General features: G+C 40.5%; 1 protein-coding gene across 1 annotated transcript in view; it reads right to left on the bottom strand.

Annotated features, from left to right (window-relative positions):
- Positions 1–8,208: 8,208 nt before the first annotated feature.
- The window catches only part of Txlnb (taxilin beta), a 41,378-nt gene continuing 28,805 nt past the window's right edge, over positions 8,209–20,781 (bottom strand). Inside the window, exons 7-10 of the mRNA XM_038340137.1 lie at positions 18,351–18,425; positions 12,840–12,932; positions 10,219–10,314; positions 8,209–9,037 (exon numbers count right to left, since the gene is read on the bottom strand). Of these exons, the coding sequence (XP_038196065.1) occupies positions 8,279–9,037; positions 10,219–10,314; positions 12,840–12,932; positions 18,351–18,425 (1,023 nt within the window). The 3' untranslated portion in view covers positions 8,209–8,278. The remainder of the gene's footprint in view (positions 9,038–10,218; positions 10,315–12,839; positions 12,933–18,350; positions 18,426–20,781) is intronic.

Genomic DNA, 20,781 nt, shown 5'->3' with positions numbered 1-20,781 from the left:
TTATAACCAAGTTGACGTCATTCCAAAGTGTAAAATTAGATGAATAATTGGAAATCAGTCACTAGACTATATCACAGAAGAAAAATAAAACAATTATACTTGAAGAGAAGCAGAAAGATACTTGATTTAAAAATCATATCTAATCATGAAAAATACTAGAAAAAAGTAGGAACAGGAAGTTATATCCTTAATCTTAGAGAAAATATTTATGGAAATTATACAGCAAACATTCCATCTAATAGCAAAATATACAATTTCACATAAAATTATGAATAAACAGAGGCCTGCCATCACCTATGTTATCAGACTTTCATCAAAAATTCTTATGCAAGACAAGTTTTAAAAGTTTTTAATCCCAGCACTCGGGAGGCAGAGGCAGGCGGATCTCTGAGTTCGAGGCCAGCCTGGTCTACAAGAGCTAGTTCCAGGACAGGCTCTAGAAACTACAGGGAAACCCTGTCTCGAAAAACCAAAAAAAAAAAAAAAAAAAAAAAGTTAAGAAGAGGCAAGGGAACCCAACAGAAGACGGAAGGATTGACTGTAGGAGTCAGAGGGGTTAGGAGTTCCACAGGAACACGACCATTAGAATCAACGAAGCAGGGCTCACATGGGCTCACAGAGGCTGAAGCAACAATCAGCCTTCATGGGTCTGTGTTAGGTCCTCTGCATACATGTTATGGTTGTGTAGCTTGGTGTTCTTGTGGAACTGCTAACGGTGGGAGAAGGGGCCTGTCTCTGGCTCCTTTGCATTTCTCTTCCTCAGTTCTCACAGCTCCACTCACCCCCTCTTCAATTTTATGTTGCGTGCAGGCTAACCCAGTGCCAGGTAGCTTTTTTTGCAGAAAGAAACAACAGGTAGCATAGATGGAAATCTTGGCCTATTTAGGTATACTTGACTGGAGGTGCTCCAGTACCTGCAAACCCCAGATCACATATGATTATATGAAAACAATGTCTTATCTTAAAGCAAGTGCATTGTCAAATAGCCTTCTGCTTCTTTTTCAAATGTGTTGAGCTTTAAAAAAGATTTATTTGTTTTTATTATATAGTTATGAGTGTTTTGCCTGCGTATATGTAAGGGCCAGGATGGCAGACCTAACAAGGTACCAGATTCTTTGTAACTGGAGTTATGGCCAGTTATAAGTCATCATATGGGTGCTAGGAAACAAACCCTGGCTCTCTGCAAGATCAACAAATGCTCTTAACAACTAAGGCATCTCTCCAGCCCAAGTTGAGCTTTTAAGAACCTTTTCTGTAGGAATTCAGTCACCACTATTTCTGAGTGAAACACCATCAGGTGTTTCTGCTGCAGTAGCAAGGGCCCTGAGGCAGAGTGGGTCATTGCTTGTTCCCAGGAATGGGTGAAAGGGAGGGACTCTGTGATTGACAGCCCTACTCAAAATGAATATATCCTAGGTTAAGAATTCCTCTGAGGATGGAATGCAAATACCATATATGTACTGTATGCAAAATTATTTCAGTTTTGCAATTAGGAACAGCTTAGGAATGTGGTCCATTAGCCCACTGCCTGAATGACATGGACAAGCAATAGAGAGAAGACCCAGCCCTTAACAACAATGTATGAGTGTGCCCATGTGCTGTCATTCTTGTTGATATTAGATGTTATAAACATTTCAAGTTAGCTTGGCTGGATGAGCAAAGGTGATAGTGTCTGATGCATGTTACTCATTTGTATTTCTCCTACAGCTTATCCAACATGGCAGGAAGCTCACAAATGGTGATGAGGGCACAGCAAACATGATGCCTCTGGTAAGGATGGCAGCTTTACCACTGCAGTTATTTGGGGTTGATAAGATGAGGAATAAAAAGCAGGCTGGCTGGTAGTCTGTCTTTATTATTGTTTTCATTGTCTCCAGACAATGCATCAGCTACCTGTGTATCTGGATCACTGTCTACATAATTCTGACTTGTTTACTTTGCTCTGTCATATGACTCTTTGTATTTGGGACACTGGTACCTTCTCATGATATTTTTTTGTGTGTGTGTGTGTGTGATTGTCTTTGTTATTACCATTTAATTTTGCTTATGGTTTGTTTAGATCTCTCACATTAACTTCTGAAGATTATTAATTCCTTGAACGGCAGGCAATAGACATTGCTTCAGTCTACTCCCTGATTGAATTAGAAGATTCTTGTATCAGTTCCCTAATAATGTCAGAGGAGCCGCCAGATGGTCCAGCTGTGATAGCACAGCCAGTCAATACTGGATATTTTTAGGAGATGGATTGTATCACAGGGAAAAAACTCCCCACAGAAAGAATGAGTCATGGCCTTGACAGATTGGCTGGTACTATTTGCAATAAACTCTGGCTTACTACTACCTTCTGACTCATGATTAAAGCATAGATGGATTAAAACATTTCTCTTTGGCTTTTGGTTTAGGGAAACATCCTTAATTCTCAGGGGTTCAGTTATAGCTGTAGGCAATGAAGCACAGATTGAGAAGATGTAATTCAGCCCTTCACCTTGTCACCATGGTAAGAAACAGTGACCGAGGGGGAGCTTCTCTCTCCCCAAGGAAGACAGGAATGAAGACAGCTTGCTTTCCAGCAGGGCGCTGCTCCTTACTCCAGCTGTAGGTCTCCATGAGGAATGGCATAGAGAATTTCTCAAGACACACTCTTTGGCTCCCTGGGAAGAAAGCTGCCAGTCAGTGGTAGCTGTCACCTTGGACTGGTGGCATATGCAGTTATCTAATGAACAGCTGCCAGTGCACTTGCAGCCTCACCCACCTGCCTGTTTGTTCAGAAGGCAGATAGGCAGCCAACAAAGCAAAACAGCAGAAGCAACCAAACCAAACCAGTAAGCTTTGTGAAATTGTAAACCAAGGAGGATTTATTGAGCAAGATGTGATCCTCTGAAAAACCTGTTAACCACATCACCAAAATCACATCTTCAGAGTGAGCTTTCAGTCCCTATTCCCTAACACACACACACACACACACACACACACACAGAGGGGGTATACAAAAATATAACTACACATACTTACATAAGTTCATCTTAATTTATAATGCATATATAGGGCCATATCTGGCCATAAACATTCATAAATATCTACATGCATATACTTGCACAAGACTACACATATACCCCAGAACATAATACACACACACACACACACACACACACACACACACACTCACTCATATATATCCTTACATATACACACAAATAGCCATGTATTATTAGAAAGCATTCATTCTCAGGAAAGTGTTCTCCATTTGGAGATTTGGGTATCCCATTTGTAATAAAAATGTTTAGAATGTTCATTTTTGTATTTTTCATGGATGAACACTATAGTATGAGGAGGGCTGCCTAGTCTTTCCAAGTCCTCCACTTTGTATTGCACTCATAAGCCATGGGGTGGGAGTCCTCATGCCTGAAGTCTTTCCCTTAGTCTTGTTACTACTCCCACCATGAGCTGGTGCAAAAACTTACATGTAGGAGGACCTCGATATATGTTAGAAAAATCCTTAATCCTTCTGTTGTGTAATTTTTAAAATTAAAAGGTTGGAGATTTCTTGTCTCCTTTTCCCTTTCTGCCCTGTAATAGCAGTGGCAAGGTCGTGCATTCATCTCTTAAAAGGAAGCACTCCTCAGAGAGAAGGGAACTTGACCTACTTTCATGGTCTTGAAGATGTAATCAGAAATACCAAATTCTCAAAGATCATCCAGTGTGAGTGTATTTGCCAACTGTTTCTGTGTCCAGACACCTGCAGTGTGAACTTAGGGGAATGAGAACTTACTTTTCTGTGGTTGTAGAGGTGTCCATCCATCCCAGCAGGACCACGGTGGCCAGGAAGCAGACACAGAGAGAGAATGCCTTCACTGCCTTGCTCTTTCTTTTCTTTTTCTTTTCCCTTTGTATTCTATCCGGGCCCCTCAGCTGTGAGATAGTGCTGCACGTGTTTATATCTGGTCCTCCTGTTTTAGTTAGTTCTCTCTGTCTCAGGCAGTGGCATGCTTCACTAACCCATCCAATACATCTCGAACCTATCAAGTTGACAGTCAAGATTGGCCATTATAAATCCTCCTCTTTGAAAGTAAGCTTGATACAAAGGCACTTCCTTAAACCGTAACCCCAAGGTTCTCGTTTTATGGATAGGTGGATGGATGCCCAGAAATATTAGACTTTTCTCCAAAGCAACCCAGCTAGCTGGCAGCAACTGAACACTAGGAATTCAATGGTGACCCTTGGAGTAGCGTCCTCTATTAGACTTGGGCAATGCTATGCCTTGATTAAAATGCTAAGTGAACTGAACATACTTGGATTCTCAATTTTCTTTTAATACATAAAGGCTCTGAGTCTCTGGACTCTTTCATCTTCTGGTTGATAAACTAGCACACTCCTGTGATCACAAGGCCATTCTTAACAATCACTTCAGTAGAGCACAAAACTACTGCTTGTTCCACAAATTTTGGAGGGTATATAGGCTTCTGTTGTTGTTGTTAAGAACTGTGACTTGTAAGAACATTAACTAAGTAGTCAATACTATAATTTTTGGAATTATCATCCTTATCACTTCATAAAGAGGAGTTTGATTTTTTTCTTTTCTTGTTTTTATTTATTATGTATACAGCGTTTTGTTTGTATGTATGTATGTATGCAGGCCAGAAGAGGGCACCAGATCTCATCACAGACGGTTGTGAGCCATCATGTGGTTGCTGGGAATCGAACTCAGAACCTCTGGAAGAGCAGCCAGTGCTCTTAACCTCTGAGCCATCTCTCCAGCCCCAGATTTTTTTCTTTTCTTAATTACATTTGTATGTAAGTTTCGAGAATTGGCCTTTTAATTGTTATTTTTTTTGTGCTGTGTCAAGTTTTATTTTTGCTTGATATTTTGAGACAAGGTTTCTTCATGTGGTCTTAGGTGTTTTAGAACTCACTATGTAGACCAGGCTGGTCTTGAACTCACAGAGATCCTCTTGTCTCTGCCTCCCAGGTGCTGGGATTAAAGGCATGCACCACCACACTCAGATCAGCTATGTCAAGTTTAACTATCTCAGCTATCCAGTGCCCAGTAAGTAAACCTGAAGTGTGTGGAATGGGGATTTGTGTGTGTGCTGCTGCAATGTTTAAATGCAAAGCATGATGTTCCTATAGGCATGGCGTTCATTTTCTGTGGGCATCCTGTGTATAGCTTCTTTCACAGAGCTCAGTGTTTTGACTATAGCTTTATTGCTATCCCCCCCCCCCCCTCTCTTTCTCTCTCTCTCTCCACCCCTCTCCCTTTATGCCCACAAAAGTCTTTCTACATATGCATTTTATAAAAGCCCAAACTCAACCAAATAGAATAATGCCAGATTTTTACTTGGTATTGTTGAATCATGGAAGAATACAACAGAAAAAAAAATTAAAAACCACCAGAAAACTTGGGGAGAGAAGCCTTTTTAAGTGGTATAAACATTATCTTATTACATTCAGAAAACAATAATTCTAGTGTTTCTAGAAAGTCTAGGCATCTCTAAAAATAGTTGCATGAACTTGATAAAGAGATAAATTTTCTGCTTTCAGAATGTATGAGTTGTTGTAAGGCCAAATTTGAACACAAAGAACTCAATAAAACATTCTTTACTGTTAAAATAATTCTCCCAAAGCCAATATTAAAGCCTTATGGATTTCAGGGACGTTATAGCCTCCGAAGCTGTGCCAAAGTTACATACATTTGTCAGTGATGTGTTGCTGTGAAACCCTTTTGGATGAAAATACTCTGGGTGTTAGAATACTTAATTTATTGGACAGCAGCACCTCTTGTTTGTTTGTCTTTCTAAGCTTTAGTACCAAGACCTATTTGTGAAGATCTTACTTTATTCTTTGAAGCTCAACTCTTGTAAACAGAAGGGATTATTATGGTGAATATTTGGCTTTGAGTTAATTGAATGTTTAATTTTCAGTAGTGTTGAACTTGGCTGGATTTCATTATGATTATAATATGTGAAGCCTCCAAAAACACATGGATTCTCAAATAATGGCATCCTTTTTTCCTCTGATCTTTTTTTCTCAAATGGTATTTTTGTTATTTCCATTACTGTCTATTGCAAACAAATTTTATACAGTTTCATAATTCTTTCTTTTCTTTTTTAAAGATTTATTTATTTATTTATGTATACAGTATTCTGCCTGCATATATGCTTGCAGGCCTGAAGAGGGCACCAGATCTTATTACAGATGGTTGTGAGCCACCATGTGGTTGCTGGGAATTGAACTCAGGACCTTTGGTAGAGCAGGCAATGTTCTTAACCACTGAGCCATCTCTCCAGCCCCCAGTTTCATAATTCTTTTAACACACGGCCATTGCCTACCAGCTCCTTGTGTGCCTTGGCAAACAGCCACATGCTACTCTGAAGAATGACTTCCTGGATAAGTAATCAGGAATCTTCCTTTATCCATTTTCCTACCTGAGTTCAACTTTTTGTTTGTTTGTTTTGTTTTGTTTTTGAGACAGGGCTTCTCTGTGTAGCCCTGGCTATCCTGGAACTCTCTCCGTAGACAAGGGTGGCCTCAAATATACAGAGATCCACCTGCCTCTGCCTCTTGAACGTTGGGATTAAACGTGTGCACCACACTGCCCAGAAAGTTCAACTTCTTAAAGTAGTGTTAGATTAGACATTTCCTCTCTTGGAGCTCCTTCTGTCTCCCTCCTTCCCAGCTCTTCTGTTTGTTTGTATAGTTTATTTTAGCCCAGGCTGAGTAATTTACGCTGTCAGTGTTATTAGAGGTTCTTGTCAACAATGAGAGTGTAAAACTCGTGTGGACAATCCCTAGTGCTCTGGCTTTGACATTTATGGAGTCCTGTTGTGTTTGAATTATGAATAGACTCCTTCCCTTTTTAAAATTTTTGTACTTCTGTCTGCACAAAAATTCTTAGAGCAGAAAATGTGTTGTCTTTGTAAGCCTCATCACTCCTATGGAAAACGTGTGTGGATTTCTGTTTTGGAAAAATAACATTTTACTTAGCATTAATTGAGATGTGGGCCAGGCATTGATACAGAGGAGGGAATTCAGAAAGAACAGATGCTTTAGATAAAGACAAAGTTAGAGACAGCAAGAATTGGGTATTTTCTTGAGATATCAGTAGCCAAAGAGGTAGGGATGAGGGCCAGAATCTGTAGCCTGAGGACATTCAACCCCTCACGTCCTAGATTCTTTTCCCATTTCTAGCCATTTGCTCACAGGTAGTCAGGAGTAGGCTGCTTCCTCAGAGGGAAGTGATGCTAGGAACCTGGGAGGAAGCTGGCTCAGAAGATAAGAAGAAGCATGAGAAGGGTACCACCCCCTTGCGATTTTCCCCTTTGCTGTCTAGGGCCTCTTGCAGTCCTCTTTGTGTATAAATGCCATCTCCATCTCTACAGGAATTCTAACATGCTTGCTATTTCTGTCATTTGATCAGTTGGTTAAGTTTCTTTATCTTAGATTGGGTTACTTTTTTCAGCCAAAGTAGCAATGGTCTAAATATTTGCATTCTGATTCATAAAGCATTAGTCTACTATAGTCCAGAGTGTAAGTAAGAGGATTTTATTTTATTTTATTTTTTTTATTTATTTATTTTTTTTTGGTTTTTTGAGACAGGATTTCTCTGTGGCTTTGAAGCCTGTCCTGGAACTAGCTCTTGTAGACCAGGCTGGCCTCGAACTCACAGAGATCCACCTGCCTCTGCCTCCCAAGTGCTGGGATTAAAGGCATGCACCACTACTGCCTGGCTCAGTAAGAGAACTTTTGATCAGCATATAATATCTTGCAATAGGGAAAAATCTGTAAGGAGTGAAATATACTTGTAGTGTATGATGACTTTATATACACGTACGAAAATACTTGTGTATATATACACATGAATGTATTATTTATCCACACATGTACATGTATATTATATACGCACATAAGCACAGTGTATATTATGCTGTTTAAATGGAACCTGAGTATTTATTATAGCTCTTATTATTTGTGGAAATAAACGTAACTCAGAATATTGTAATGGGAGACCTTAAATAACAAATCTTACTGTTAATAAACTGGATTAAGGTACCAACTTAATGGAAATGAAATGTGTATTTGTCATTGATATGTTTGGCTGCCAATGGAAACATTATACAATTACAGAAAATTTTCACGTTACTTATAAATTGCGAACAGCAGCAAAGACTCAGCATTAAAAATGTCTTGACCCTAACTCTCTTCCTAGTCCTTGGAGTTCCTTCCAGACATTCTGCGGTGAGGAAGACGCAGCAGGGTGAGCAGCCTGAAGAGTGCATGAGGCTTAGTCCACTCCATCCAGACTGGCCTCTGTGGGGAGCCCCGTGGAAGGGCCTGGAGGGATCTCTGCGGCTGCTGGTGGGGGTTGCTTGCCTGGCGCATAGCCAGGCACCACAGCAGGGACTCCCTCAATCTCTGGAGATGGTGGAGCAGTGCCTGTTGTCTCAATTACATCTAGGGAGCCCTGGGCTGGGGCCTGATCAGAAGCTTCTGCCTCTGGCTTCTGACGCTTCTGGTCCAGGAGATTCCCAGCAAGGAACCCCTGGCTTTGGAGCTCTGCCCCTGCAGGGGTACAACTGGCTGTAGAGACAGGCTCAGCCTCACAGACCACAGCGGCTCCAGCCTGAGAGCCCACAGGAGGTTCAGGACTCCCCGAAGCAGCAGGAGGATTCGGAAGGGCTAGTTCGGGCTGCTGGGGGGTGATGTCACTTCCATCCTGAGGACCCATCTCTGCTGGTTGTCTTTCCTCTGCTTGGTCCAGGGTGGATCCTGGATGATGAAGGATGGTAAAGGCTGTGCTCAGGGTTTTTATGGCGTTTTGAACACTGTTGGCTTCCTCTGCATCTATCTCTTTATCTTCAGAGACATTTGACTCTGGCTCTTCGTCAGAGGTGTGCTGACCCTGTTCTTCCTTTTCCGACATTTTTGCTTCTCTGATTTTTTTGTAGAGTTCCTTTCTTTCTTCTTGTAAAGCACGACAAAGGTTCTCCAGCCGCTGGATTTTCATCACGAAACACTCGTATTCCTTAGCTCTCAGGGCTTTCTGTGACATAAACACACACACACACACACACACACACACACACACATACACACACACACACACACAAATGGAATGAACAGTGAATTCCCTATAATGCTCTCCAGAAATGTTTGTCACAGAATTTGTCTACTAGGTTTTAACAAGCATTTATGGAAATCACTTGGTTTTTCTGTTTTGTTTTTTGCACTGATTGTTAGACTAATAGAATTTTAATCACCATTGCCTGTTCTTTGGAAAAGGAACATGGCAAACCTTCTTTCTGCTTCAGTGAAGAGTCTGTCAAATCTTAACCTACATGATTCTTCTGCTTCTAAGAACTGGAGGATATAAGCAAAAGTTTGCATGAAATGAGTGAGACAGACTGGGACTTCACCCTCAGGACTCTTGTATGTGTTCCAGGGAATATGTCTTTTTCATAGACAAACTGCTAAATGCTATTGCAGCAGCCATTTGACTCCTGTTGATGAATCATGAACACATGTCTTGGGAATTGGTTGCAACTTGGAATGAGTAGTTAAAGTGTTAGTTATAACCATAGAAACTTGCCACATGCTTATTCATGTTGTTGGCTGCTTCAACTGTTCAGTTCTTTTTTTCTCTGGTAATAGTGGTATGCGTGTAAGCATAGACCTGATCCTAATCATCTTACTACTTACTACCACCCCAGTTACCTTTTTTACTTGTTAACACAAAGGGGTCTTCACATGTAAGCCCTGTCATGTCAGAGCTTATATATCTTTGCCTTTAGAGTTGAAAAAACCTGCAGCAATCAAATACCTGTTGGAGGAGTTTTTAAAAGGCTTTCTTCATATCTGTCTATAAAATAATCTATATATGGGATATCTGGGTTGGTGTCTTCTCTCAGTATGGTCAAACCAATCCATTCATTGTACTTCCTGAGTGTTAAACAGTAGAAATTCAAGGTCAAGGAAAACCCTCATCAAAATGTTTACAGTCCAGCAGGCCTGGTGCCAGGATTTCTACTCAGTAATCCTGTGACTAAGGTTTACAAAGGTCTTTGACGCTTCCTTAGATTTCTAAATGACCCTTGATCTTATTTTCACTATATTTTAATGTGTCACATCTCCCTTGAAATTCAGCCTGTGTTCAAACATAATCATTTGTACTAGTAGGTTATAGTGACTATTTTGATAGGATTGGGGAAATGGATAAAAGCTTACCTCTTCAATCATGTCCAACAGAGCTTTGTTACAGTTCTCAAATCGGGCTTTCCATGTGGCTGTATCCTTCTCCAGCTTCTTCATTTTTTTAGTTGTCTACAGAAATTAGAGTGTTTTAGTGTTAATCCTGAGGAGTTAATGTCTCAAGGAAGCAATTAGTTCCACATGTAACACCAAGGACAGTCTTTTTGCTACCAGCTGGCGAAGCAAACAAATGTTCAATGTCAACAATGAAGATTGTGGAAGAGGAGTGATTTATTTCTGAGTCCTCTAAATCAGTAATGAATAAACTTATCTGCACGGGAGCCAGTGCAGGAGGAAGGAAACTACTTAGGAACACATTGCTGTTGTTTACTTCTCTTTCATTTAAAATAAAAAATTTCCTTCGTGAGACCCATGAATAAGCTTGCAATTTGAATCAGTTACTTTATGAATAGAAGCTATCACAGTGAGAAAGCTGGGGTTGCTTTTAGGTATTAAATTGTAGACAATAATTTGTGTATACACAAAAAGCTGCTTTTCATCTTCTCTTTATGCTTATATGGTAAATTTAGGCGAGTTCACAGAATGATTGTTACACATTTATTTCATTTTTGAAACAGTCCCATGAGAAAGGCTCCATTTCCCTCCCATTTTAATAAATGGGGAAACTGAGGCTCAAGGACATATATTAATACCTAGGTGAGTTAACAAAAGAGCCAGGCTGTAGATCCCTCATTTCGTGCAACAAATGAAGTCACTTTTAGTCACTGTGTATGAATGTGGGTGATATAGAAGTGATCAACCCTTTTTATTTTGAGTATAAGATTACTGGATATTATTTATTGTAGTATCTCCTCTCTGCTTGTATAAATTGAAGGGTAATGGTCAGATATCATTCCCTTTCACGAGCCACACCTGGTTGCTTGCTTTTTTTTTTTTTAATTTCAGTTGTTTTTGAGACCAGATTTCATTCTGTAGTCCTGGCTGGCCTAAACTTGTTCTGTAGACCAGGTTAGCCTGGAACACACGGAGGTCTGCCTGCCACTGCCTCTTGAGCAAGGGCTAGGATTAAAGGTGTGTGCATCCATGTCTGGCTATATGCTTGCTTCTTGAGCAAAGTTGTCTTAGGCACCCCCAGAGGCCAGAGGCTGAGCCCCGACTATCAGCTCTTGCTCTAAGAGAAGGTAGATGAGTCTTGATTTTTTGTTTGGATCATATGTCAGCCAGATTAGGCATTTGTAAATTTAAGAGGTTAATTTTAATAATTTGATAAAAGATATAGGACCATATTGAAAACATGCATACCAGGGGTTTTTGTTGTTTATTATCTGGGAATTATTGGGTCCATGAATGAATTTCAGATTAAGAACACTTGATTTAATATCCTGCTTTCAAAATATGCAATCTTGAAATAAAATTTTACTCTTATCATTCTAGAATTTAAAAAAAAATAACTAATGGATAGTTCTAGTCAGAACCAAGAAAACTAACAACAAATATTAGTGTAAAGGTTACATTTTTTTCACTAAAATAGATTTTTAAAGATACTTCTTGCACTTATAATTAATTCCAGTGCCTGTTCAGAAACACAATTTGTGTGTGTGTGTGTGTGTGTGTCTGTGTGTGTCTGTGTGTGCGCATGTGAGCATGTGTGCATGGTCATGGCTATATTTGTATAAGTCAGAGGACAACTTTTAGGGCTCAGTTAGTTATCTTCATCCACCCTGTTTTGAGTCAGGGTCTCTCTTGGTCTGCTGCTGTGCCTCCCTGTGCTAGGCCAGCTGGCCCATGAGCTTCCAGATTATTTTTCTTTTTCTGCTTCCCATGTTACTGGAGGAGTCGTAGGATCACAGATGTATCACCACCTCACCCAGCTTTGAACATGGTTCCAGGGATCTAAATTCAAGTCATTAGACTTGTACAGCACGTGCTTTCATCCTCTGCCCTCAGAGACAGGATGCTGATGCTGACTTCCTGTTATGAAGATATTGTTCTAAATAGAATGTTAATGTTAGGTCTGTTGGTAATATTTATACCTTATATTTGTAAAAGGTTTGCAGAAACTTTTAATAGATTAATTTAGTTGGACTTCACAGTTTTGTGAGTTATGCAAAAAAAAAATCTCAGTTTCTAGCTAAGAAAAAGAAAAATTAAGAGAGGTAAGTAAATAGCCTATCAGTACTTAGAGAATAGTTACAAATTCAGTATTTGAACTTACTCCTCCATCTTCTTATTCATATTTTTATTCATCAGTTATATTACAATTATGGGAAGGAATCTATCAAAGCTGGTGTTGTATTTTCAGGCACTTAAACATTTGTTTTTAACCATTAGAAGGTGAGATTTTTAAACTTAATGCTAATTATGTCCTTTTTAAAGCTAGCTATCGAGGTGAAAAAAATATTGTTCATTCCAGAAAAAAAAATGAATCCTAGCATTTTGAGACTGTTGATTAGGTTGATTTACTGGAAAAAAATTTTAAAGACAAAAAACCACACCCACTGAAAGTCTCTTTTCTGCTTATAAAAATTTCATTGCATCGTGAAATGCATTAAAATACCTTAGCCAGAGAAAAATGAATGCAAAGAATTGCCTGTCAAAACAAAAAATGTCAATCTTCATGGATACGCAGAACTCACTTTATCCATTTCCTGCTTGAAAGTGGCAAACACTTCGTTGCTTTTTGACAGTGTACTCTGGAACTCCTCAAACCTTCCTGAGTAGAGAGTGAGCTGTAAACAGAGGAAAGAGTACATCTATTTTAGGGCTGCTTTCAGAATGCTTCCAGGAAAAAAAAACATGTCATTGTTCATTATTTGAGAAGAAAAATGATTTAAGGGCATTCTCAATACAGGGTTAGTCATATGTTCAGTTATTATGTTTACTACAAGGTCAATGTAGCTTGGTAAGCATGATTAAAATTTTTCATTTAAAAATTGTGTGTCTGTCAGTCTGTCTGTCTGTCTGTCTGTCGTCTCTCTGTCTGTAGGTGTCTTCTATAGCTCTCCACCTTACCATTTGAAAGAAGGTCTCTCAGTGAGTCTAGAGCTTGCCATTTCAACTGCACTGGCTGGCCAGGAAGGCCCAGGGATCTTTCTGTCCCTTCTACCCATCAGTGCTGCAGTTATAGGGATGCGTCACCGGGCTTTTACATGGGTATTTGAGGTTCAAACTCAGGTTCTTATTCTTTTGCAGCAAACTCTCTACTCACTCAGCCATCTTTCCAAACTCATGGCTATTCCCTCCCCTCCAGTTTTCCCTTTATCCCCCTTCACAACTTTTTTCTTCCAATTTCTTGGGCTCTATCTTTTGAAGAATCTATTGAATCCTCTTAATGTTGTCTAAAATGTTTTTAAAGAATAAAATAACATATATCATTACAGTTTTATTACCTCTTAATTTTTACAAACATTTATTGATCACTGAACATACGTAGGCACCACATATATAAAGATATTTATTTAACACATGGGTCTTGTTTTTGAGGTACTTGCACTCCTAATGGGAAGACAAACTCAGTGACAACTTGACTATGAGATGTTCAATACAAAATACCAAGTCAGAGCTTTATTTGCCTTGGATTTTCCATGTGATCAACTTTTACACCTAAGCTAATAAATAGCTGTAATCTTAAATTACCCTGACCCAGGAATGCATATGATAATCATTTGCTGAAAACAGCGAATAGAGATCAAAGTCTATCTTATGCATGACTATCTCCCATAAATATTGAAAGGGGCTTTGGATATTGCTTGATAGTGTTTGTTTGTTTGTTATCTGGATCTGTTGGTATCATTGGGATCAGCTAGAGTCAATGACTCAATCCCTTAGAAGACTGTTAATAATTTCTCTAAAGGTCCTTTCCATTCCTCTCCCATGTGATGTTTTCTGTGCTGTTCAATAATTACACAGCAAAGCCCTTCACTGGGGACAGACAAAGGGACAGGAACAGACTCACAAGACAGTTTTCAGGCAGGCAGCAGATTCAGGCTCATACAACAGGTAAACCAGGATGACGAAAGACACAGGGAGAGTGAAGTAGAGAGTTCAAACCTGGGCTCACGGGGCTGAAATGCTAGCTCAGAGGTTAAACACTTAGGGTCACAACCGAAAAGTCAAATCTGGACTCACTCTTGATTAGACAATAATAAAGGTCAGTGCTTTGATTTCTTTCCTTCATGTGACACCAATACAGATTTATTATCGACTGAATTTATTGTGTTCAAGTCGATGCATTGACAATAGTAAAACAAATATTTTAAATATATGTTTTTAGTATGTGGCGAGTGTGCATGTGTGTGTGCCATGGCATGCACGTGGAGGTCAGAACACTCTCAGGAGTTGTTTTTCTCCTGGCACCTTGTGGGAGTGTGCTACGGAGCAAATTCAGGTTGTCACATTTTTTGCCAAGAATTGGGTATTTCTTTATCATCTTTAGTTTTTACTAGATTATTCCAATTGGCCATTTTTGTTTTGCTTTGTTTAAAAATTCAATTGAAAATACACACAAAATTAATCACCCTAACCATTTGAAGTATGCAGATCAATATGGTTATGCTCAAATTGTTGTACAGCCAATCTCCAGAATGTTTTCATGTTGCAAAATAGAAACAATAACACATTAAACCACTCCACAGACGTCAAACAACTTCTCATATACTCCTTTAAGTGGTCATGTTTTAATATTCTCCTTTTCTTCCTATTGGACCTCTTTATCATAGACAGCACAATTTATGTAGCTTATCAATTGCTTAGGTAACCAGCACCAATGTTATTTATTCTAACTAAAATTTTGTACTTCTTATTTCCTTGGTGGATATTTATACCATAGAGTTGGCCTTCTATTATCATGTTGACACAAAGTGTGTTTTATTTGACAAGAGCTATTTCCAATTTCACTGTGGGGTTTCAGAGAAATGTGGAAAGGAAATCGAGAAATCATGCCAGGAACATGCCAGGGACAGAAATATGAACAAGTACTTTATGGTTAAAAGTTACAAAAATTGCTGCAAAATATCACCTGAAAATGGACCAAAGGGCTCACTTTTATTTTTTATTTACTTTTTTGTTTTTATATTCAGTTATTTGTGTTTGAGGGTTCATGAATGCCATGTGGATCAGTGGAGAACAGAGAATAACTTTCCAGGGTCTGGGAATCAGCTCTCTTTACATATGGGATCTGGGGAATCACCAAGCTTGGCAGTAAGTGCCTGTACCCGCTGAATGGTATCAAGCCGGTCCTCATGTATTGCTTTACCTGAACACCAAGTTCTAGTTAGAGGAGGAAATGCATGGAACTGTGCCTAGAAGCTATGTTAGTAAGACTATGAGACTTGACATGAAAACAAGTCCTATCCCCAGAGCTGTTGCAGAGGGCTTTCCCCTTGTTGCAGGGCTTTCTCCTTGTTGCAGAGGGCTAAGGAGAGGCTATCTGAGTCTAGAGACTATGATTATACTTTTTAAACAATTTCTTCCCTGATCTTTCCCCTGGGGTGGTAGTTTGCGTCTGTGCTGTCAGATACTGCCGACATTCCACATTTGCTACTCTCTTCATCCTTACTGATCTGACAACACCCCATTAGTCATGACTGTTGTATCTAACTGATCATCTCTGACAGCTGCTCTTGCCTCGGTTTATATAACTGAGAGCCAGACACCACTTTCCTAAGCGAGAAACACGTTCCCAGCTCACCAGTGCTGCCTCGTAATTGAAAGTGACTTCCAATCTAGGAAAACAAGTAAACTGTCCTTTGGTATTTTTCTCGCTCAGGTCTTTTTTTTTTTTTTCTTCCTCATGGTTTATTTTTTTTATATTTAAAAATTTCCTATAGCCATACTGATGAATTTCTTGCATATCACCATAGAACCTCCACCTGACGATAGATGAAGAAAATGACAGAGCCCCACATTGGAGCACTGGACTGAGCTCCCAAGGTCCTGATGAGGAGCAGAAGGAGAGAGAACATGAGAAAGAAAGTCAGGACCGTGAGGGAATCGCTCAGGTCTTAAAAGTGGGCACCAAGCCCTTGACTTCCTGCTGTTCCTACTCCTTTAAGGACAATTAGAAACAAGGGAAGCATGTAATAGAATTCAGTTATGTAAGTTGGCCAGGTCGCAGGGCACTTCTGTGGAAAGAGCCAGTACCCTGATCTTAATACCTGGACTCATTTGGGATCAGCGGGTGGGTGGGGGATCAGGAATGTCCGCCTGGTAAGTACTTCTCAAGTTTGAATGGATAGAGTTGAGAAACTGTGCTGCATTCCTATGTTTTCATTTCCCACACCATTAAACTCCCAGATCCTTGGTTCTATTGAGATGGTTCAGTCAGTGAAATGCTTGCTCTGCTTGCATGAGGATCTGACTTCGGATCCTTAAAGAAGCCAGGCACAGCGGTGTGATGGCTTCTAAAGAAACGGAAATAGGCAGCCATGGGTAGGGCTCACTGGCCAGTAACTCTGACCAAATTGTGTAACTCCAGATACATTTCAAGACAAGTCTCAAAACATAAGGTGGACGGTGATTGAGGAAGATCCATGATGCTGACTTTTGGCCTCCACATACACATGTGCCGATGTGTACACTCACACACAAGGGCATGGACATGCCACATAGCTATACATAGACACTGCTGTTGGCAGCCACGTACACACACCCTGGACTCTGCTGGCAGTTGAATAAGTCGCTCTGTAGTCTAGAAACTAATATGAATCTACTCTATTCAAGTTAATTATCGGCCTTTAGCAAAGTGATTTCTTGTAGTAGACAATGTGAACAATGCCTAGCTTAAAGTACTCTCCAATGTTTCTCTCAAGCTCAGTGTTGCCAGTGGAGCAGAGATGGACCAGAGGCTCCGGCTTGACTCTCTGGGTTTTCTCTATCCCCACACAGTAGGGTCACACCCTTTTTACACTGTCCCCAGGTTAGAGGCCCACCACTGCTTGCCACTCTCAACACCGTGATTTGATGAGTTCTACAACTGACTCAAAGGTAGCCCTGAGCTTGTAACTCTGAACCCTGTGATTCTATGAAAATCCAGAAACATTATCTTTCATACCTCTAATTAGTTTGAGAACTTTTCTTGAATGTTTTCAAAGGATGGATTTTCTAGGGGAAAACAGTTTCCCATCGTATTCTCTGTACACATATCATAAATATGCTTTAGGAAGGCTATCCCAGGCAATGTCACCTGTATGTGTGTTTGCTTAAAATTGTTATCTCAAGTTTATTCTTGATGTATTTTACAGTAAATGGTGTTTGTTGAATTTGCTCATTTATGCAGTAAGTATGCACCTTTTGTTTATTTACTTATTTACAAATAGTAGAATTTTAAAGTCAGTGCATAAACATTTAGTCTTAATGCCAAGATGAAGTTCGACTTCTGATGCCCTCACCTTCCATCCATTTTCTCTGTGAACTCACCATCCCTTTAGGACTTGGGCATGTCTCTCAACAGCTGGTCAGAGTCTCTCTGCGGCCTGTGACAGAGAATATTTTCCAGGAGGGCCAGAGCCCCCTTCCAATAGGGAAGATGGATTGCCCTGGCTTTTGCACAGAGCCAGTTGTCCCAGGAGGTTATAGTTTTGAGCCTCAAGTGGGAATTCTAGTAATCTGACAAAAATGCCAATGACACCCGAAGCCAAATCAGAAGGATTCCTGATTTCCCACCGCTCCTAGCTATTCACCGTCTACAAGGTCAGTCTCTGATAACACAGGAACTTGGCCTCCATTTTTCTCATTTTCTTGGTGTTATAGACAGTATCCTAATGTGAAGACTGTTTAGGATTGACAGTTATTTGATGCTTCTGAACAGGTTTACATTTCTTCTCACCTCAGCTGTGCAGTGGATCAGATGACAGAAAAGAAATATGAGAGAGAAGTGGGAAGCTGGACATTAGCTGCTGCGGCTGACCTCTTCACTGACATAATTTGTCCGCAGACCCCTGGCCTATGTAATGTTGGTCACATCGTTTCTTTTGCATAGACATAATACTCTACTTTCTTAAATATAATAAATGTGAAGTTGTTCATGTCTCATCCCCACTCCCCATGCCCTGCCACCTGCAAAGCTTTGTACAGGGATCTTGGGTCCCAGCCCCTTGTACCAGAAGGAGGCTACCCCCGCCCTCCATATGTTGCTCTCCTCACTTCACCTGAGACTGCAGCACTGTCTCCTGTTCCTTCAGCACCTTGGCCTGAAGTTTCCACTCTGCTGCCTGGCTCAGCAACTAGGAGAAAAGAGAATGCATGGGAAGAAAGTCTAATTGTATCAAATTTCCATTTGTTTACCATATATGTATAAAACTTTCTTCTTACTCCCCGTCCCTTAATTATTATTTTTTTTTTTTGAGGAGAGAGACTTTTGCAAAATATAAGTTAACAAATTTAAAGTTAAGAAAACAATTAGTTTAATATGTTTGATTTCCCAAGGAAACTAGTGTCTTTAACAAAAAAAAATTAAGGATCCAAATCAAGTATCAATCACTCAAAATGTAACCTCTTTCCAGTCCCATTAGTGAAAAGATTCCCTAAAAATTGCAGGAGCTTCCCAAGCAATCCTCTCCCACAACCATCATCAACCTTAGTTTGAGCAGCTCTTAGTTTGAGTCACCTGGGCCTGACTGCATGCAACTGGTCCATGATATTAGCACATATATATTCTCCAACACAGCCACAGCACACGTGATGCCTTAAGAAATACACATTCCTTCTTTTACCCATGGTTCTTGACATAGCCCTTCAAACATATGCCTGACTCTCCTCAGGGGATCACTAACAGGTAGACCCCCCCACCCACTTTGGAGAATATAATCTAGGATGTATAGGGCACAGTTGAAATCTGTGATTTTCCAGTACCCAAGATGGCTTGGCTATCAGTGACCCATGCAGCACATTTGAGCAATGGAGTTGGATGGGTTGTTCTGAACCTAAGAGTCCTCTAGTCCTAAGGGTCCCCATCCCTCTCCCACGAGGAAGCCTTTCATAAGTAGCCACTGTGGTTAGCCATGGTGGAACTTGGAACAGATGGGTAAGCATTTTGTTTTGAATTAAGGTGATATTTGTTTGTTTATCTGTTTTGATGCACAGCTATATAGTCTTTGGTTTAGGTTTGGATCTTCTGGTCAGAGCTCAGAAAAATTTTTCATTTGTTTCTTTGGTTTTGGTTTTTTTTGTTGTTGTTGTTATGTCTACAGTATGCCATGAGAATGCTAGTTGTTGATTTCCAGATAATTGTGCACTAACGTAGAGATACTAGTCAAGTATACACTATTGGTCCTAGGAGAGGCTTAAGACACTGTTGGGTACAAGACCTGTAGGTCACTCTGGCCATCTGAGGGTGTGGAAAAGTAGTGCTGGTGCCCACTCTTGGAGCCAACAGTGCCAGTCTGTTGGATATCTCTGATTATTCTGTTTGCACGAAGACACCTCCAGTTTGGGCTTGATCTCTCAGCCAAAGTGAGACATCATTGCTGCAAGCTGAGAACAGAGAGTGAGGTGTGAGGGTGAGGTGGGGGCTGATGGGCTTTGAGAACTAGCAGTGAGGGTTTGTTGTTCAAGTTTTCTTTTATCTGCCATATTTGAAAACTGGTTATTTTGCAGTGGATATGCTAACAAATTAAGCAATTCTAGTTTATTTCAGCTAAACAAACAGTTTCTGGTCAAATGTTAAGTGGCATCATTTGAGTAACAGGTCTAACAACGGTCTTTCAGACCTCTCAGTCTTCACACACATGCACTCATGCGTGCACACACACACGCACGCACACACACACCTCCTCTCCCCCATCTCTCTCTTCCTCCAGCTGCTGGTGCATGTTCCACACACTGTAATATACCTCTGAATATGATGAGTGTCACAGAGAGCTTGAGTTTGGGGACAGATACATGTGGGTTTGGAACATACTATTTCTCTTAGCAGTGCGAAACCTTAAGCTGTGTGTCGTCTTTGACCCTAAGTTTTGTCACCTGTGTAATGGTCGTGTAGCTTTGGGTGGTTACTTGGAGGTAAGAGCAATAAATTCCTTAACCTGAAACTCGGAAGTCATCCCTGATAGCTCCCACCCTCCACATTGCCATCCTTTTTGGATTGACGGCTGCTTTTACTCTGGAGTAAACTTCCCTGCCACCTCCATCTCTTCTTTCTAGCTGCCACCTTCCTAATCCAGGCCGTCGTCACACCTCATATGGATTGCGCTGGGAACCCCTGCCTTCTTTCTTTCTAGTCTGCTTTCCATTCAGGAGGCACATTAACCTGGACACATGGGGAGCCGATGGTCTCACTTCCTTTTCTAGAACTGCTCAGTGTTTCCCGTTATATTTAGAACAAGATCCAACCGCCTCCCCAGGGTACAAAGCAACCCAGTTGTATCCTGATCACCCCACATCTTGAACATTTCTCCACTTGCTCCACCTTCTCTGGCCCTCCCCTGAGTGTGGGGGATGCCGTGGTAGGTCTAACATCAACCCTTGTCAGTGACAAGCTACCATGAGGCAGTTCCTCAGAAGGCAGAACATGGCTCATCCGCCCTCCCTGCCTGTCCTGATCACTCAGGCTAAGGAAGGCCCCCTTCAGCCCCACCTCAG

The sequence above is a fragment of the Arvicola amphibius genome, chromosome 8 (assembly GCF_903992535.2).
Source record: "Arvicola amphibius chromosome 8, mArvAmp1.2, whole genome shotgun sequence".
Taxonomy (NCBI): Eukaryota; Metazoa; Chordata; class Mammalia; order Rodentia; family Cricetidae; genus Arvicola; species Arvicola amphibius.
The sequence above is the reverse complement of the archived record's forward strand: the minus strand, read 5'-3'. Positions and strand labels throughout refer to the sequence as shown.